The 18,907-nt window shown below is 39.2% G+C and overlaps 1 protein-coding gene across 1 annotated transcript; it reads left to right on the forward strand.

The window, feature by feature from the left end:
• The first annotated feature begins 1,929 nt into the window (after positions 1–1,929).
• ikzf2 (IKAROS family zinc finger 2) lies at positions 1,930–18,366 on the forward strand. The gene is made up of 8 exons (XM_085374350.1): positions 1,930–2,006; positions 3,317–3,363; positions 9,484–9,585; positions 12,359–12,547; positions 13,362–13,529; positions 16,045–16,182; positions 16,508–16,636; positions 17,555–18,366. Exons 2-8 carry the CDS (start codon positions 3,336–3,338, stop codon positions 18,364–18,366), a joined length of 1,566 nt encoding a protein of 521 aa, XP_085230476.1. The 5' UTR covers positions 1,930–2,006; positions 3,317–3,335.
• Positions 18,367–18,907: the final 541 nt, after the last annotated feature.

The following is an 18,907-nucleotide window of genomic DNA, read 5'->3' on the forward strand; positions in this document are numbered from 1 at the left end:
GGAAGATATATACCCGAAATTCTTAAAATCAACTGTTACTGTAGCTTGTACAAGCAGTAGTTATAGACTAATGGTTTGCATTCTTGACAACACTGATCATTCTATAAAATAGCCTATGCTTTTGCCACAATTTTATTTCCAAAGAAATGCAATAACATTGTAGTAATTTAGTGATATATATATATATATATATATATATATACACATAACATGTGGTCACTTTACATGTCCCTTGAGTACACGGTAACCCCCAATAGACTATGCCACTTATGTTTTGTCGTCACAGGGATATAATCTGGCAACAGCCTTAGAAATAAGAGGCCCCTTGTAACCTAATCGATTGCCGAGCAGGGAGGCAGACTGGGTCCACACTCTGTGATCCGTTTCTCTGTGTCAGACCAAGTTCCCAGAATAGCAGCTCGTGCTGGTTGTCTGTGGAGGAGATGGAAGAGGAAGTCAGTGGTGGATGTAACAACTGTTGCTTTTGCTGCCGCTGCGGAACCATACCTGTCAGTCCGCGCTGCATGTTAGATGTCGGACAAGAATGAATTCCGTTTCAAGCCGAGACATTCAGTCTGGATCAGTGTGCAAGTTCATGGGATTATATAAACTCCTACGTGTTTAAGGTAAATTAAAAAAAGAGAGCGCGCGGGAGAAACCTTAGTGCGTGAATCGGTTTCCTGTTTGAACTAGGTAACTGCTTTGATATAGCCATTGAATTTCGTTCGGCTATCAATTGGCTACAGACGCTTCAGAGCTGCTAGGGGCGCATGTCTGCAGCAAAGGCAGACAAGGAGCGTCTGTCTGATGAATGGAAAGCCAGACGGGCTCTGCTGTAGACTGCGGTGATCGGATAACCTGTTGAATTGCAGCTGTCAGCCAGCTCCGAGCCTTCCAGGCAACACAGCCAGCAAAAATCACTTAACACGAGAAACAGCGCGTTGCCACTATAAGAACAAAAAGTCGCTTTACGGTTTTGCAGCTGATGGTTATTTCCAGAGATGCGCTGTTGCCAGCCAGGTATGCACTCTGTCCTTAGCTTACTACTTAACTTGCCTGATGATCTGCAAAATACACTTTTCTTGCCTTTTTGCTGTTTTTCTTAGTTTGAATATTTTTGGCTTCCTAAAGTAATCGTGCAGACAAAGTAGGAAGTAGTTTCAAAGTGGAAGGCCTTTATTTAAAAAGGAAACTGATAATTTAACTTATTATTATGGCTGATGGGACAGTGCCCCACGTTGGCTAGCGTTTGGACGCATTGCTGTTGTCGACTTTATCCGCCGTTTAGTTTGCCACTACATCACATTATTCCTATTGTTGGCAGCAGCAGCAGCAGCAGTTAAAACAGATGAAGCTCTACCGGTTTGACCTTGAGTCACATCTCCACAGTAGCTTTTTATCATTGCCTATTATCATTACCCGCGGATTTCCAGTCCTTTGGTTGTTCAAAATAGCTTGGCTGCTCCCTGTCGCTATGGCTAATTCCTTAGGAACCGGTGGATCCAGTTTGATCCTTCTCTTTCTTTCCTTACCAACTTGTTGAGTTTTCCACTTCTTTGTTCCTACTGCAAAGGTCCACGGGGTAAGACAAGAGTCGTGCGACTTCTAATGGAATGCTTTACAGTCACATCCAGTGAGTGTATAACTTGGTGGGGCAGCGCGAGTGTCGTTTTTTTTTAATGTGGAAAACTGTGCGGGACGCACGCAGAAGAAGCTTTTGACATTCACCTGTAGGACACTATCGACGCGCACCTCCTCAACTTTCCAATGATTTTTTTCTGAGCTGACTCATGTGAATTAGAGGATGTTTTTCGCTTTTAGTGGACTGCTAATGAGACGTGTCGATCTAAAAAGAAGTCCTTTCTTTCGTATTGAGACATCCCTGGACTAAATAGGCATATTTTACTCTTTGTTTCATTAAAGGGAGGTGGAGACACCTTGCCACCCCCTCCTCCGTCCTTGACTGAAAGCACCAACTAATTTTTGCACAAGGGAGACTCTTGAAGGTAATTATGTGAATATATATATATTTTATTCACTCCACATTACTTTCTTGTTTTACTTTCACGTTTCACTTTTAATTTTAGTGGCTTATCGTATATAAATAATCACTGTTTAAAAGAAATGGCTATGCCTAGTTGCTGTGACTATAAAATGGCCAAAGATTACCCCCATGTAGCTAAGAGGAGGTCTCATGTATGTACTGAGAAAATTGTGGCTGACTTCTTTTCACCAGTAAACTGTTATTAGAGTATCTAATATCTAATCATGGGAAATGAAAAAAGGGGATGTGGATTCTGCGTTTGTCTTGCCCTCTTTTCTCATTATTTAAGAGCTTAGTTGTATGTTCTTCAAGGAAGCCAGCAGCTGTGCAGTGATACAATGTAATGTTGTTGTGACACGCCACACGTTTAAATAATATCAGAGTTTTTGTTGTTGTTATGTGCTTCCAAATTCTAATGATTATAAAGTCACTTTGTATTTCTTAATTATAACATTTTTAGACTCAGCAATGAAAGGAGGTTGAGCGATAACGATTGAACCAAACTTCAGTTTCTAACATATAAAAATAAGAAATCCCATTACAACTTATTCATATGTGCCCCATTACACCAACACTCAGTTAAAAACAGAGCGTGCCTTACACTGCCCTTCTAGAAAGTTGAATGTCTTGTGTTTCGTTTTGAGGCGATGCCACTTATTGTGTTGGTTGCTTTGTCACTTTGTTTGGCACCAAAGTTCAAATTGTAACGTAATAAATTTTAGTGATTAATCTGTCAGCATGATGCACATTTTGGTTCATCTTCCCTTGCCCGTTTTGTTATTCGCTCAAATAGTTGAGGGGTTAATTTAACCTGAAATAAAGATAGGTGAAATGTATAACGTTTGTACAATGATTATGTAATTTCGTGGAAACAGGTGAATAAAGGAACCATGAAATCAACAATTCAACTTCTTTTTAGACAAGCACTCTTTTCATTGTAGAATGTGAAACTAAAACACGGCTGTTCACACATTTAAAATAGTTCACAGGGTAACTTGCTAAATATACATGACTACTTCTCTAAAAAGAAAACAGCACAGACCTATTGTTGCTGTAATAAACTTCTGTAGAGTGGAAGTTATACACACAAAGCTTTTTAGCTGCTGTGAATTGCAGTTAGTTTGCACATGCATTGCTTTGATCGTGCAGGTTTACGTGATCATTCATTGTGTCACTTAGTTTTATCTGTTTGTCTTCATCGTTAAACAAATGAAGAATTAAGACAAATTAATAATGTAAACGTTGCAGTAATATCTCAATTTTCTATTGCAGCACTCCCAGAGCCCTAGAAATGGAGACTTCCGAAGACTATCGTACTAGTAAGTCTTTACATGTATTATTTATTACATTCAATTGACACTGTGACCCATACATTATAAACAAGGACACACTATAACGCATATATTCAAATGCATGTTTATATTCTACTGAATATGAGAATAATAATGATTGCATCGTTATGAGAACTTTGACCTTAAAAAGTGGTTTTGAATTTCACAGTGAATCCAAAAATTTTCATTTGATTTTTAATTGATTTATTTTTAAACCATGAAAAAAAAACAAAGAAAACCCCAAAACATTTTTGCAATCACAACACAACATTTTAAGGGATTTTCCCCCAAGTGCAGCCTTTTTCCTGTTCACCCCTTAAAGTTAGAGAAAATGCATTAGCAACATCCTGTTGAACGAAGCAGATACTGGATATGCGCTTTGTGGTGCTCCATTGCCCTTTGCTGGTTTCCTTTGGGCAGGTCTCTTGAATATCTTCCCTGCCCCCCCCCCCCCCTCCACACCATGTATTTCGCTTTGGTGTGCATATTTCAAAACAGGTAGCATGTTGTTGATGATCTGTGGGGACTTTTAGGTCTTCATTTGGGGTTTGCGCTTGCAGGAACACACAGGCGAATAGTCTTGGAGGTGGAAAAAAGAAATGGAGGCTCTTTTTCTCCCTGCCTGTCGGTGCGTCACTTCTGAAATAATATTTTTATAATTATATATCTTTCAAAAGGCATACATCTTTGGAGGATACTAGATGGAATTGTCATTGCTCCCATATATTTTGACTTTCTCCTAGGTTTGGCGAGGCACTGTGTACTGTGGGTGAAAATTTAGGTCAAGTAGTCTACCTTTGTGTCACACATCATCACAGTCTCACTCAGTACTCTTCCACATGTACACAGCTACCCTACTACACTAATTCTTAGCATCCCCTGTTACATATAAACACTCTGTTTACACGTTTTCCAAAATCTCTGGGAAACTATGTTACAAATATAACAAAAAAATTGAGTGTAGTGGTTTGTAATTCCTACGTTTAAAAAAAAAATACAAAGACAACGTATCAAACGTTAAAACGTTAAAAGGGAGACATTATATTGTTCTCATGTATTTGTTTGTTTTAAGACACATAGATTAATTTCGAACTTTATGGCAGCAACATATTTCAAATAATTTAGGAAAGCGACATGTTTACCTCTGTGTTGCATCCCAACTTCTGCTAACACTACTCATAACCATTTAGCATACTATAAAAAAATGCCTTTCTAGTCTTGCTAGATAAAAGACGCAACTTTCTCGATGCTTTGTTTTGCGTTTTAAAAAATCTTTTAACTGTCTTTTAAGCCTCTTTTACTTCAAAGCCTCGCTGTTGTCATAAGTACAGAATGTCGTGTGGTATCGATTTGCTGATATAAGCAAGGTCTGTTCTGCAAAAGATGCTGGTTATGGTTATGCTGCAAAAGAAAACTAAAAGCAGAAAACTGTGTATAACACTCATTGTAAGAAATGCCGTGTGCACTTATGAATCCCCATATGGTTTTGCTTTGGAACGGCACACAAGACAGTTTTCCATCTCATTTCTGTCCATCTTATATGAACTCAGGTCCGAACAAAGTGTTAGTGTTTATAAATCTTGTTTATATAGGCAACACTTTTTTTAAATTTTACTTTTTAAATTTTTTTTTGCATAGTAATGTTGCTAAACTGTGTTCCACAGTGATAGTGGTTTTCAGTAGTATCCTGAGATTATGTAATGATTTCCTCTGGGCACGCGAACAGATTTCTCCAGAGTCTGTAGGTCTTTCAACAACTCTCGATGTAGGATTTTGTAAGTGAAAAACCTCCCCATCTTTACTTCTGTGGGAGTCCAACTAATCTGGGATGTTCGTAATAGCTTGTCTTCTCCAGCCGTTTGTTGTCCCCGATCTTCCTTTTTCCAAATGTATGGCTGGTATAAAACTCAGAAATTGCCTATATTTGACAAATTGAATAAGTATGTATGATATTGACACTTAAAACAAGTTATAAGAGCAGAAATTCCATTTGCTATCCTGGGACAATGATTGGACTTTATAAGCTATGCTCACTGTGTGTTAGTGAAGTCAGCAATTATTACACCTACAAGTTTCATGTGTACACATTTGTTCCTTTCCATTTGCCAACACATTAAATCATGTCAATTTTGTATATTACTCAAAGAACATTTTCTTCCGTAAGATTAAAGTGTTTGATATCCTAATCTGTTCATACAGATTTGACTCAGCAAACCAGGGGCACCAACGCAAACCTCAGTCCATGAAAGCATACGTGTGTGTCTGAGTCTATTATTTACCCATACCCAAATGTATTATCTATCAGCCAGTAAAACGTTAAAAGTTTGTGTCTGCAAACTCACTGGTTGTGATATCTATGTATCTATGTATCGATTGGTATAGATTTATATTTCAAGGGGATTCTACTGGATTCAGTTCAGTTAACCAATTTTCATTCTCAAGAAACCAGTTTGAGATGATTTCAGCTTTGTGATATGTACTGTGGTCATAAATGGATGGAAATGGTCAGTAACAATCCCAAGATAGACAGTGGCATTTAAACAATGCTCAATTGGTACTAAAGGGCCCAAAGTGTGCTAAAAAAATTATTCCCCACCATCACAGCACCACCACCACCAGCAGCCTGAGTCACTGATATAAGGCAGAATGGAGCCACACTTTTATGTTGTTCAAATGAAATCGCAACCTATAAATCTGAGTACTGAGGCAGAAATTGAAACCTATAACTTTCCAATCATTTGTTGTCGAGTTGTGGTTAGCCTGTTTAAACTCTAGCCCTCCGTTTTCTGTTCTCAACTAACAGAATGGCAGCCAGTGTCATCTTCTACTCTACTGTAGCCCATCTGCTTCAATGTTTAACATGATGTGCACTCAGCGATGTTCTTTTGCATACCTTTTTGTAACAAGTAGTTATTTGAGTTACTGTTTCCTTCAGATTGAAGCAGTCTGGCCATTGTCCTCCGACCTCTGTCATAAAACAAAACATTTTTTACAGAGGACTGCCATTCGCTGGATTTTTTTTTGGACATACTGTATTCAAAGTCACTTAAATCACTTTTTTTCCCCTATTCTGATGCTCAGTTTAAATTTTAGCAGGTTGTCATGCAACATATACATATACATTGAATTGCTGCATGCGACTGGATTGAATTAGATATGTCTGTTAAAGATAGATAGATAGATAGATAGATAGATAGATAGATAGATAGATAGATAGATAGATAGATAGTAGGGGTGCAACGATATTCGTATCGATATTGAACCGTTCGATACAGTGCTTTCGGTTCGGTACGCATATGTATCGAACAATACAACATTTGTAATTTATTTTATCAACTTTCCTTCTGACGATGCTGTCTGTGTTGAGCGCTCAGTGAATCTGCATTCGACTACTCCGCCTAGGCTGCACTGTCGAGCGCAGATCCACTGAGCGCTCAACACAGACAGCATAGTCAGGAGGAAGAGCGCAGGGCAAGCTAGCGAGACAGAAGTTAAGCTCTCCTTGCAAGATGGACCTCTCCCACCCTCATTCAGATCTGGCGTTTGGAATTATTTTGGTTTTCATGTGACGTATGACCCTGAAGGTAAGCGAGTCATGGACTAAAGTAAAACAGTATGTTGGATGTGCCATGCAATGCTTAATTACATTGGTGTGAACTAGTGTGTTAGCGCAGTTAGCGCGTTAATGTGTTGGCCGTCTAGCCCCATGCACGGGGCGATTGGCGGTAGCTCGTTAACGGAGATTTGCCGTGTTGTGGCGTTAAGGTCATTTCAACGAGATTAACCTGAAAGCACTAGTGGGAACACAACGAATATGACTGCACATTGCCGACATCATCCTAGTGCAAAGACAAAAACAACAAGCATGCTACTAACTTTAGCCGAGTCATTTAGACAGCTGTTAGCACGTGATTCTCCTTATGCTGCTGAGAATATAGCCCAGAAGAAGCGGATAGTATAGCTTTTATTTTGGAAAGAGACACTTCTCTGTAATAAACTCTCTTTTCCAAAGATGAGTGATTCCTCAATCAGATACAGGGCTTGCAATATCGCTAGCCCGACGTCCCGGAGCTAGCATCTTTCCAGTCGGGCTACAAAAATCTCTCTGCCCTGCCCGTCGGGCTATTGTAGGAAAAATATATGTCAATGCTTTTGCATTCTTTCAGAAATGTAGCTGGGTAATTATGTCATTGGCATCGGTGAGCCACTGTCAATATGTGACATATTGAAATCGCGTTTGAATTTGCGCTTGTTTTTTTGCTTTCACTTTGCAATGACAGCACTGATCTGTGAGTGATGATAATTTGTGCACCAATTCCTCTGACATCGTCTTATTAATCGTTAGCTTACTATGCAAACATGACAAGTGAAATCTCCCGCAGCAAGCTTAAACATGTGAGAGGTTGATCGCGCAGAGAATCGCTGAGCTTATGTGAGTCCGTGTGTAAAAGTAGCAGTATATATATTTTAGTTCTGCTGAGCCAAATAAGACAGGTCGGGGTGAAGAAGTGACAGCCAAAGAAAAGCTTACCACAAAACGGAGAAGTTATGACAAATCAGACTATAAGGCAAAAAGAAAGTGCAGCTTTATGGTTTCATGGACAAAAGAATTTCTGTGGCTGCAATATGACAAGCTAAATAACCAGGGCTGCACATAAGTGGTCCGCAGGTGCGCATTCGCTGTCAAAATAAAAAACGCGCACAAGGGTTAGGGTTAAATTTAAAAACTGTACTTTTGAGTTAAAATATATATTTATAATTTTAATAAATGACAAATTAAAAAGGCATGAACATTTTTTTGTATCGAAAAAATATCGAACCGTGACACCAAAGTATCGAACCGAACCGAACCGTGAATTTTGTGTATCGTTGCACCCCTAATAGATAGATAGATAGATTTGGGATTACCTAGATTACCATGGTACTGTTAGGTGTCTGACAGCATCTGTTACAGTAATGGAAAATCCTCCATGACAAATCTGGGCCACTCCTGTCTCCAGGACAGTATTGCCAAGTGATAGCCAACGTTGGTCACCTGAGATTTCCTCCAACCCCAACCTGTGCAACCTGAGCCTAGGCCCAGGGATTGTGTCTTGGACAGCATCTCCCAGTAAGCCCACTCAGTGAGGCTGTAACTACAATGGAACAATGCCACAGAAAAAGCTTGTCAAGTTAAGAGGAGCTGTCAAAGAGAGAAAAGATCTGACACAGATTTCTTTTTTCATGTATGCGGGGTCACTTTAGACATATTCAGAAAAAACAAATTGTAACAGTGCACCATTGTAGCAATTCACAGGAAGCATCTATCATATTCTTTTGATTTTTTACAGAGATTCCATAGCTGCAGCTATCCTTTTTAAATCGGACTGATAGTGTGGTGACACCACAATGGATACTTTACAGTATTTCTCACTGTGGCTCCTAAGGGGTCAGAAGGGGTGTTTGCCTGTTGCTACTGCATTGTTCTAGTGACCCTGATGGGGCCATGCTGTAAGGGGATAAGGGATTGGTTTGCTCTCCCTCTGAGTGGACACCGGGCTATCCATAGCCCGAGTTCTGTACAAACTGCTGAGAGAATGCAATTTGATCTACATTTGCTGAACATTATAATCACATAGGTGGGTAAAAACTTTTGGGTAGTTTGGTTTTGCATTCTGGATATTGACTACCTTAATGACTATTCAAAATAGGTCTTGAAATAGATCTGAGTATGAAGAAATTAATCATTTTCAATCTGAGAAGGCAAGCAGCAGAAGGCTTCTTCATCTTATTCAGTATGTCAAATCGAGACATTATATTTATTTCTGTTCTATTGTCACTATATTTACCTGCATTAAGATCATAGACCAGAAATAAGCATGCAGTAAGGTCTGGTATTTTGCTGTCACAGTCTCTAATGTCATCCTCAATAACACCATTTATTTTTCTCAACAGCAACTTTCTCAATCTTAACCTCAGTCTTTGAAACCTTTTGATGTAACATAACCAATTAGTTGCATATTTAACACAATCAAGAAAACTGGCATTTTTCACATAACAGTGGCATTTGTTGTTCAAGTACCGTATTCTACAGCACAATGCAGATTGCAGTGTTTCTGTGTCTCCCAGGTAACGGCAAATGCTCTCCTGGTAAGGAGAACTCGAGAATGTTGGCGGATATATCAGCACCTAATGGAGAGACAGTTCCTCAGGGTCCTAATTCCCCTGGCGGTGAGTGCTCAGTTATTAGATACACATTTCTGCAGTCTTCCAAGAACAGCTGTAGAATGAGCAGAGGCACTTTATCATTAAAAATCAGCATTAGATGATTCAGGTTGGCTATGCGTTAAGATATTTTTTCACAAAAAAAGTTTTGCAAGGAAACAAAGAATACTCTGTTTCCCATCAGTAACTATGGAATACATAACTGATACATTTATAATTGGTTGCGCCAGGTAAATTACCATGGCAGATGTGAGCAGATCAGAAAACAGATGCCTGTGATAATATTTCTGGTATCTTGCATGGAACACATGTTCATTTGATTTGTGTGGAAACTTTAAATTGTAAAAAAGTGGAGGAAAAGCCATCCAAAGCATGAAGCTAGAATGACATTCTTGTCTTAAATTTGAGAAGCTTCGTGAGAAAATTATCGAATAAAATATACCTGAAGACGAAAGCAGCGTTACCAAGGGGCTGTAGATTACACAGTAAAAGCTTGCGTGCAAACAATGTGCCCTGTTGCATCTTATATCATGTTGCACTTGGTCTGAAGTGTTGCTTGGTTCCTTTCAGCCTACTGACTTATATCTATAGATCATCTCTAGCAGTGTCACTGTGAAGCAGCAAAGTAAGAAAAGGGGAAACAAAGTAAGACAAGGGACCTCAGTGAAAAAAAGGGGAAGCTTATCTCCCACATGTTTAGAGATGCAGGGAGGTGGGCTGTGCGATGGTTTTCACAGGGAAATACTTTTCACCAATAAGAGCTGTTGTCATCGTCTCAGTTGCTTAACATGCTTGCCATTTGAGGTTTTGTTTCAAAAGAGTTGTGTTACTACTCATCATATACTGACAATAAGCACAAAGGGGTACAAATTTTGGTGCCAAATTTCTTAAACTTGCAAGCAAAAGCAGAAACCGTACGGGGGTTATATTTGTGTTATGCGCTGATTACACTCTAGCTGACTACATGACAGATTGAGGGATGCCTGAATTTCTTTTTTGGGGTTCGGTCACCTTCTCAATCAGTAGTGATCATGATTCTAGGTTTTCTGTTCACTATATGAAAATTCAGATAACTCATAAATTGAACGGAGACGTAGTAATTATAAAAAACAGTATCTAGATGATTTTCCTAGCTGTTTTTGTCATGCGGATTGTTTCAAGCGTATCCTCATCTGACCAATCTTTGCATTCCACTCTGCCACACTGGAGAGACAGATGTAAAGATGCAAGGAGCTGAATAGCAAGGACGTTCAGGTCTGCTCCGTGTTGCCAGGATACAGCTGTCGAAGACAGGCTCGATTGCAACTTGGGTATTGGGATAAGTGTTCTTCTGTACAAACTGTGGCATTGAAAAACATACAATATTAGATTGAACAATGCTGTTTTTGTATGCATATGCATGGATTCAATCACTTGCAATGACCACATTTATGCATATCTCATATTGGCCTGTGAGAATTAACTTCATGTCAAAGAGAACAATTACTAACTGCTGTCTAATGGGAGGCTTTAGTAATCCAACCACATATGCTTATATTATTGATTTTTATAAAATCCCATAATAAGATAGCCAGGATTGTTTAGTTGTAGTTGGATAATGTATACTCCTTGCCTGTGCAACCTATAAAGCCCCAAAAGCTATTTACAAGATTTTATGTAGTGCCTGAATGTTTTTTAAAGCACTTCAGGCTCATGTGATTTTTTTTAAATTAAAAATATAATTTACACAACAAAAGCTAACTGACCCCTGTGCATATTACTTTGATATTGCTACATATGACAGATGTACAGAGATCAAAGATATCAAATGTAATAAACTATAAATGTAAACACTTTATTTTGCTTGTTCATGGCGTATTTAAGATAGCGTTTGTGTTTAAATGACTGAAGATGATGTTTTGTGATAATGTTTTGCTGTGTTGAGTTTGTTGATTTTATTCTATAAAGAGTAGAAGACCTTAGAAAAATATTACAATTAGTATTTTTATGTTAAATTATTGCTAAATGCTTGTAACCAATAACTAGAAACTAAGTGATACGTTTCCCGCCAGCTCAGATTCAGACACACATACATGCAGAAGCATGCAGACCCACACATGCACATGCGCACCGGTGCACGCACATGCACGCATGCGCACACGCACACACACAGATGCACTCATAATATTACACAATATTTTGCTTTTGCCATCCAGCCGGTCTCCCACTGCTATTGAGCAGCAGCCAGAGAAGGCCTCTGGCACTCCCTTTCTTCCCAGGGACAGCCAGAAACTAGACCAGCCTGTTTTATTCTTTTTTTTCCCTTTCTGTCTCTTCTTGTCACCATGTCAAGTCAATGCTATCTATGAGATCAGTTGGTATGTAAAAATGTTTTTAATTTTAATTTTAATTTTTTTTAATTATTTTTATTTATATTCTGTACCTCTAATCTTCTCTATCTCTAGCCTATATTCATTTTGTCTACAGTACATAGCAAGTCCAACACAGATTAAATCAGCCCGTTGCACTCCAATTCAGTTTACAGAAGTGACTCGGCCTTGTGGCTCAACCTTTACCTTCACCTAGTTCATCTCCATCCATTACAATTCAATCTGACCAAATTTATTGTAATGCATATTTACCTTTGACAGAGTTGTGTAGCCAGCCTGGGTTTGGGTATGGTTCATGATCGCTGTGGACAGCATTTGTATAGTAAAAGTAGATTTTTAACTCTCCTATACACCTAACATTTGCCGTGCCATCAGGCTCATCAGGATTGTACTATGCTTTGTTTTTTCAGAACTGACAATTAAGCAAGAAGAAGAAATCATGGATGAGTCTGACAACAGAAGTCCAGCAGTGGAAGAAATAGGCCAAACAGGGGAAGAAGGAGTAGCACTAGAGGAATCCATGAGTGGCAGCCCAAGCAACGTACAGGATGGGTTATCTGGGCCAAATGTGACAGCCGAATCAGGAAATCGATCAAACGGTACTCATTTTGTTTTTCCAAATGGCATTAAAGGTTTTTAAATAAACCTTTTAGCATAATTGACATATCTTTTATAAAACTCTTTGGAGATGAATGATCCACAAAGAATTTATCTTGTTCCGACCATTAAACCAGCAGGGGAACCAGCAGTTTCCACTCCTTTAGAGTGAGTCAGAAACCATTTGTTTTCCTCGACAGTGGGTGTGGACTGCCGTCTTTCTTTCTTTTTTCTTTGGTTGAAACAATAGCCCTGTCTTGGAATTATTATCAAGGGAAAAAAATATCCTTGGAATCCTCCGCAACAGGTTTCAGTTGACGCCATGAGTACTCTGGTTATCACAGGTCATATTTCTCTTTTCCATCTCCAGATTAAAAGTAGTCTAAAGTAGTCCATACATATATGTGCTTGTGTATTAGACACTGTAGCACTTGCATTTGTAACTTTACTTCAGCCAAAAGTATATTTAATGCTAATGTTAATGCTGATTACAATATATTTTTGATTCCTTAAGAGTTTCCAGAAGAGAGTCGCAAGTACACTACGCTCATGTTATCAAGTTTTTGTGTTGTAACTATGTGATGTATTATCACGGTCAGAAGTTGTACTGAATAATTATTTTGTTTGTTGTTCATTGGCAACTACCAAGTTGTTCAAAGAGTCAAATACCATGTCATAATAATTCGAATGACATATTTTAAAATATTAAGGGAAAAAAAATCCAGTTATAAACAGTGTCTTCTTAGGTTTGTTGATACTTTCAAAAAAATATCCACAGTGATTGTGGCATTGACTTCCTGTTCATGAAACTCTCAGGAGACAGGCCGTTCCAGTGCAACCAGTGTGGTGTGTCGTTCACCCAGAAGGGAAACCTGCTACGACACATCAAACTCCATACAGGTGAAAAACCCTTCAAATGCCCCTTCTGCAGCTACGCCTGCCGGAGGCGCGATGCCCTCACTGGTCATTTGCGCACTCATGCTGGTAAGTGTTCTCCTCCTCAGCCCCTTTTCTTCCCTTTTTACTTGCCCACTTGTGCTAACCAGAAGAGACTTTGTGTGTATATATATCTACATATATATCTATCTATATATATATATATATATATATATATATATATATATATATATATATATATATATATATATATATATATATATATATATATATATGCAGTCGACATAAGCATTCGATATTGAGGTACACTATTTTAAAAAGCCCAAACCCTTTCAACATACTATTAACCTCTTAGGTAGTATTTATGCTGGCTGGTGAGGCCATACCTTGTCTTTTAGATAGATTATGTCTTCTTTTTATCTGCGTGTTATATACGGCACAGTGAGTGCTTTGTGGTTAGGTACCAAGAAACACGCTGTTCCTTAGTCGCTAAGGAGGAAACTATCTGTCTGTTGAGAAACACATGGGGAGTGCTGGCTGTATCAACTGTAACCCACTTTCCTATATGAGGATGTGCTCTCCCTTTTGTTGCGCCTTTGAAATCAAGGTCAGACAATACCGTCATTTCTGTCTGTGATGCCCCGCAGGGTTTACTCATATATAGTTCTCTTTGTTAAAGCTAACTTTTGTGCTTATGTGTATGCCCATATGTTTATGTACAGTTTCGTGTGCGTGCAGGTGTAATTTTGCTCTTAGAAATCCTTACTTACATGATTCCTTTACACACATCTTATTTATTTTTGTCACATTTGTCACCTACCTTCATTACCATTTTCTTGGTTACACTTCTGTTGATCTGAATTTGTTTGTCCTTTCGTAGACTCTAAATTTGACTCTTCCGAACATCGATTTGGATATTTGACCGACGTGTGTAATCTTGACTCCCTCCCTCTCTGAGTTCACAGTGGACTGTTTGCATGAATAAGAATAGCACCTGTAATGTGTCCACTCAACATCTGTGCAAGATTGTGTGTGGGTGGTTATATAAATATGAAAAAGTAATGAAGCCTATGTAGTGTGAGTGAGAATCTGTATAGCCACTGAGAACAAGGGAGTGAGTCTTGTTGACTGAATACTGCCTACTCCACTGTTAGAGTACCACACGGCTGGAAAGCAAAGGCAATTATTTCCATGATGACGTTTCATTTTGAAGTAACTCTTTCATTACCAAAATGAATATTGCTGAGATGACCCTGCATATACACCACACTTCCACACTACCCACACTTTGATAATATTGAAACCTTTTGTCATTATGCAGTACTCTTGTAACTGTTCATACTCAGAAAAAAAAGATAATAAACCCCAGTTTCAAGTTCAGCCCATACAGTGTCATTCACAGACCACAGAAGTACTGAATGACATATACGGCAGAAAAAAACTATTATTCTTTTAAATGATTCACGCAAGAAATGTAAGATTGGCCATGACTGGTCATGTCATTGTGTAACAAGTGGGTTTTATTTCATTCACATCATCAAAAGGAAAAGTCCAGCACAGACAGCGTAACATTTGGAAACTTTTCTTTTTTTTAATAACTCCACTCGCCTTTTCTATGTGAGAAAGAGTACTTCTGTTAACATGTGAACTGTCACCTAGCTCTAAATGTGTGTGTAGTTTGTGTGACTGCTCGTATGTGTGTTACAACCTCCATGCTCAAAGTGAAAGGTTTTGGGTTTCTCTGTTCTCACAGTGAAAAGAGCACTGGATCACATCTTCTTCTAGTAATACTGTCACCATGAGTCTACATCACTTGGCCAAAGGTGCCATGTTTGTCATATTGGTTAGCTGTTGTGGTCTTCAGTTCACTTCATGAGTCATTCTAATTTTGAGAATACTCTGACGCAGGACTCAGATCTTTCCCTCTGCAGTGTCTGGGATTTCGCTTGTTGAAGCATGTTGCAATTATTATTTTTTTTAACCATTTTTGACTCAACTTACATGTCAGTATGGAAACAGCTCGTGTTGCTCACAAGTAAGCTGATAACTAACTGCCCGGATAGTGTACAATAACTTCTTTAAACAACAGAAATCACCTCCAATAATTCATTGGTGTGTTGAATGCTTGTTGAAGCAAACGTGACGTATGAAAGGAAATGAGTGGACTAAGACAGATGTAAAGAATGAGTCTTTATATTTTCACTTTTCTTCGTAGGAAGGAATCTAATTAAATAGAACAATGAATCACACTCCACCTCCATAGCAGTTTAACCTGGAGTTAGTTTCCTACCGCCACAATGGGATGCATGATCAATTCCATTATTTACTCATGCTATGCCTCTGCAGTGGGAGTTTGCTGCACAGACCAAAGCGTTTTGAAATGCAGACTTTATGGCGCAACAGTCTTGGTCGCCCACAACTTGTGTTTCTGTCTGGCAATAGTTGTGTGGAATCACACTAGTAGTGGAACCTCCATGATCTACTACTTACTGTTCACAGTGTGTACTACTACGCACCACCTAAATACTGCGGCACTGGATACTGCCCACTCTCTGTCTACAGCGATGAATGAAATTAATAGACTGAATGTTTTTGCTTTTAGTCGGCAAACCGCACAAGTGTAACTACTGTGGGCGGAGTTACAAACAGCGGACATCTTTAGAGGAACATAAAGAGCGTTGCCATGGTTACCTGCAGGGTATCGGCTTGGATCCTAATGTCAACAGTGGGCCTTACACAGGTAAAAATAAATTCACTAGAATTGAAACCAGTAAACGTACATATAATACAGTAAAGTTAATTCTTGAATGAACTGGAAATAATCCTTACCATTAAGCACTAATGACTGATATATTATTTTGCGCAACTTTTGCTATCTGAGTATACTTACAAAATACTCAGATAAGTTATTTATTTTGCAAATAATAATAATATAAAGCTGCACTTGCCCTAAGCAAAATTCATCTTACTTTTATTCTAAACCCGATCATTTCTTCATTTATTTTTCCTTTTAAACACCCAGCTGTATTCGTGCTCCTTCTTATCACCTGTTCACTCCTTTTAAGGTGACGTTCCAAAAGAGCCAAGGCCCATGCCAGAGCCCACCATGGCCACCTTTGATCGGCCACCTGTTATTGAAAGACTGCATAGCAATGTAGGCAAGAGGAAGAGCACCACACCTCAGAAATTTGTGGGTGAGTCATACATGCATTTCAGACATAGTCAGCAAATCGACTACTCTAATTACCACGAAGATAAAAAACAAATGTTTCATATGATGTTTTATTCAGAGGAGTGGGGTGGGAGGGGGGGGAGGAGGTTGGGGTTTAGCAGTTGAAGTACCAACTGAAATAATTTGTTGTATTATGTTCTGCATGCAGTGATCTTTTTTACGACTCTGACCTACAAAGCATGCCTATATGCTGTTGTTATCATCTAAATATATTATTGTTCAACAATGAATTGATTAATTTAATTGGTTTATAGGAGTCTTGCAAATGATTTTACTTGAGCATTAATAACATGTTATTGTTTTTATCAGCTTACCCGATTTTATTTTTTGAGCTTACTTAGTTTGATTTGTCTTCCCCTTGTTCCATAGTTTTGCATTATATAGTATTATATAATATCACACAATAGCTTTGGCCTACAGTTTTTTTTTAATTTGCCACACTATTAGAAGATGAGATTGAGCAACTAGAGCAAGCTGACTGAGAGGCAAGGAAGTGTTTTTTTTCACTCTGTGGTTACGTACACCTGTAACTTTGCCATTGCTCTTATCGAGAGAAAACAGCTTACCGCATCCCTGTTCTCGAGGGGTTAAACACTGCAGTCGTAGATGGATGGGGCTTTCCACTCATTAGACTCAAACATCATGCACAAAATGTGAAAAACAAGTTCAAAATATCACCAAGCCATAACATTCACTGTCTAGAATGGAAATTACAATCAGTATTTGCATTTGTACATATTAATTTTCCTTCTTGACTGAAGATAAAAATAAGAGTATTTTTGCCACTTATGCTGCTGCATCTATATATATATCTTATTTTAACAAGAAATTGCCATCATCATTATTTACATGCAGTCATGAACTACTCTGCTGTTTACAGGTGAAAAGATGCCTCGCTATAGCTATCCTGATATGAGCTATGACATGGCTGTTAAGTATGAGAAGCAGTCTGAAATGATGCCACCCCACATGATGGACCAGGCTATCAACAATGCCATCACATACCTGGGATCAGACACCCTACGCCCCATGCTCCACCATCCAGGTCCTCCACTTTCTATGGCTGAGGTGGTGCCTATTGTGAACCCACTCTTCCCCCATGTCCTGCCACTGAGCCAACGAACAGAACGTTCAGGAAACTGTGACACACTACCAACACAGCCGCCTCAGCCCCATGAGTTCCCCGGTCATCCCACCTCAAATGGCCCCACTGGTTTAACAAGGCCAGGTAAGCATCCCCAACAAGGGCAAGAGGAGTCACCCAGCAACAGTGGTGTTGAATCTGCTGACTCAGCTCGCAGCAGCCCTCAGGAAAGGCAGGGATACCATGGCAGCAATGCCCCCGTGGGCCTCAGGTCTCGTGGCAGTCCAGCAGTGGTCTTTTCAGGTGAGCGGATGAGAGATGCATCACCTAGAAGTGGGGCAGGATTCGGGGTTGGGATAATGCGACTGGCAACAGAGAGGCCTGTGAGCCAGGAAGGGATACGGGTGTTTGGACGGGAGGGCCAGGAATTAAGGGCCTTCCAGTGTGAGCACTGTCGAGTGCTCTTCCTGGACCATGTCATGTACACCATCCACATGGGTTGCCACGGATACAGAGATCCACTGGAGTGCAACATCTGTGGTCACCGGAGCAAGGACCGCTATGAGTTCTCCTCTCACATAGTACGGGGTGAACACACCTTCCAGTAAGAGGATGGGTAGAAAATTGAGGGATAGACAAAGAAGTGAAAGGAGCAATACCCTGATATCCGTCCTTATCTCCTCTGAGACTGCATTGTTGAATGGCATTGTAGACAAGTGTAGCACAATCACAGACTTTCTTTTTAAGCTACTTATTGCGAATCTGAACAGTTTAACAATCACATGAAGGTATGGGCCAAAGACACATTTTGTACTATTTAATTGCGATTAATGTAAAGGAAGGACTTTTTTTTTTCTCAAAATCTTACTAGATTCTATATTAGAGCAGCTGTCAAAGGGCATTGACAAGTGTTTTTCTTTTTTTCATTTTAGTCTATTCTGAAGTATATTCTTTTGTCTTTTCCCTCTCATCATGCTTTTAACCGTTTTCATTCTGAAGACATAATGCATGCATATAGATGGTATATTAGAACTTGTTTCTGCCCTGTGGGCTCAGTGTGGTTGATAAAAATCAGTTTCAGATTACTAGACAAACGTCAAGGCTGCAGGTGGTGTATAATGTCACTAAAAAACATCACTATGTTTGACA

Source organism: Diplotaxodon limnothrissa, linkage group LG16 (assembly GCF_057381915.1).
Source record: "Diplotaxodon limnothrissa isolate DT_005_m linkage group LG16, D_limnothrissa_male_GT1.1, whole genome shotgun sequence".
Classification (NCBI taxonomy): Eukaryota; Metazoa; Chordata; class Actinopteri; order Cichliformes; family Cichlidae; genus Diplotaxodon; species Diplotaxodon limnothrissa.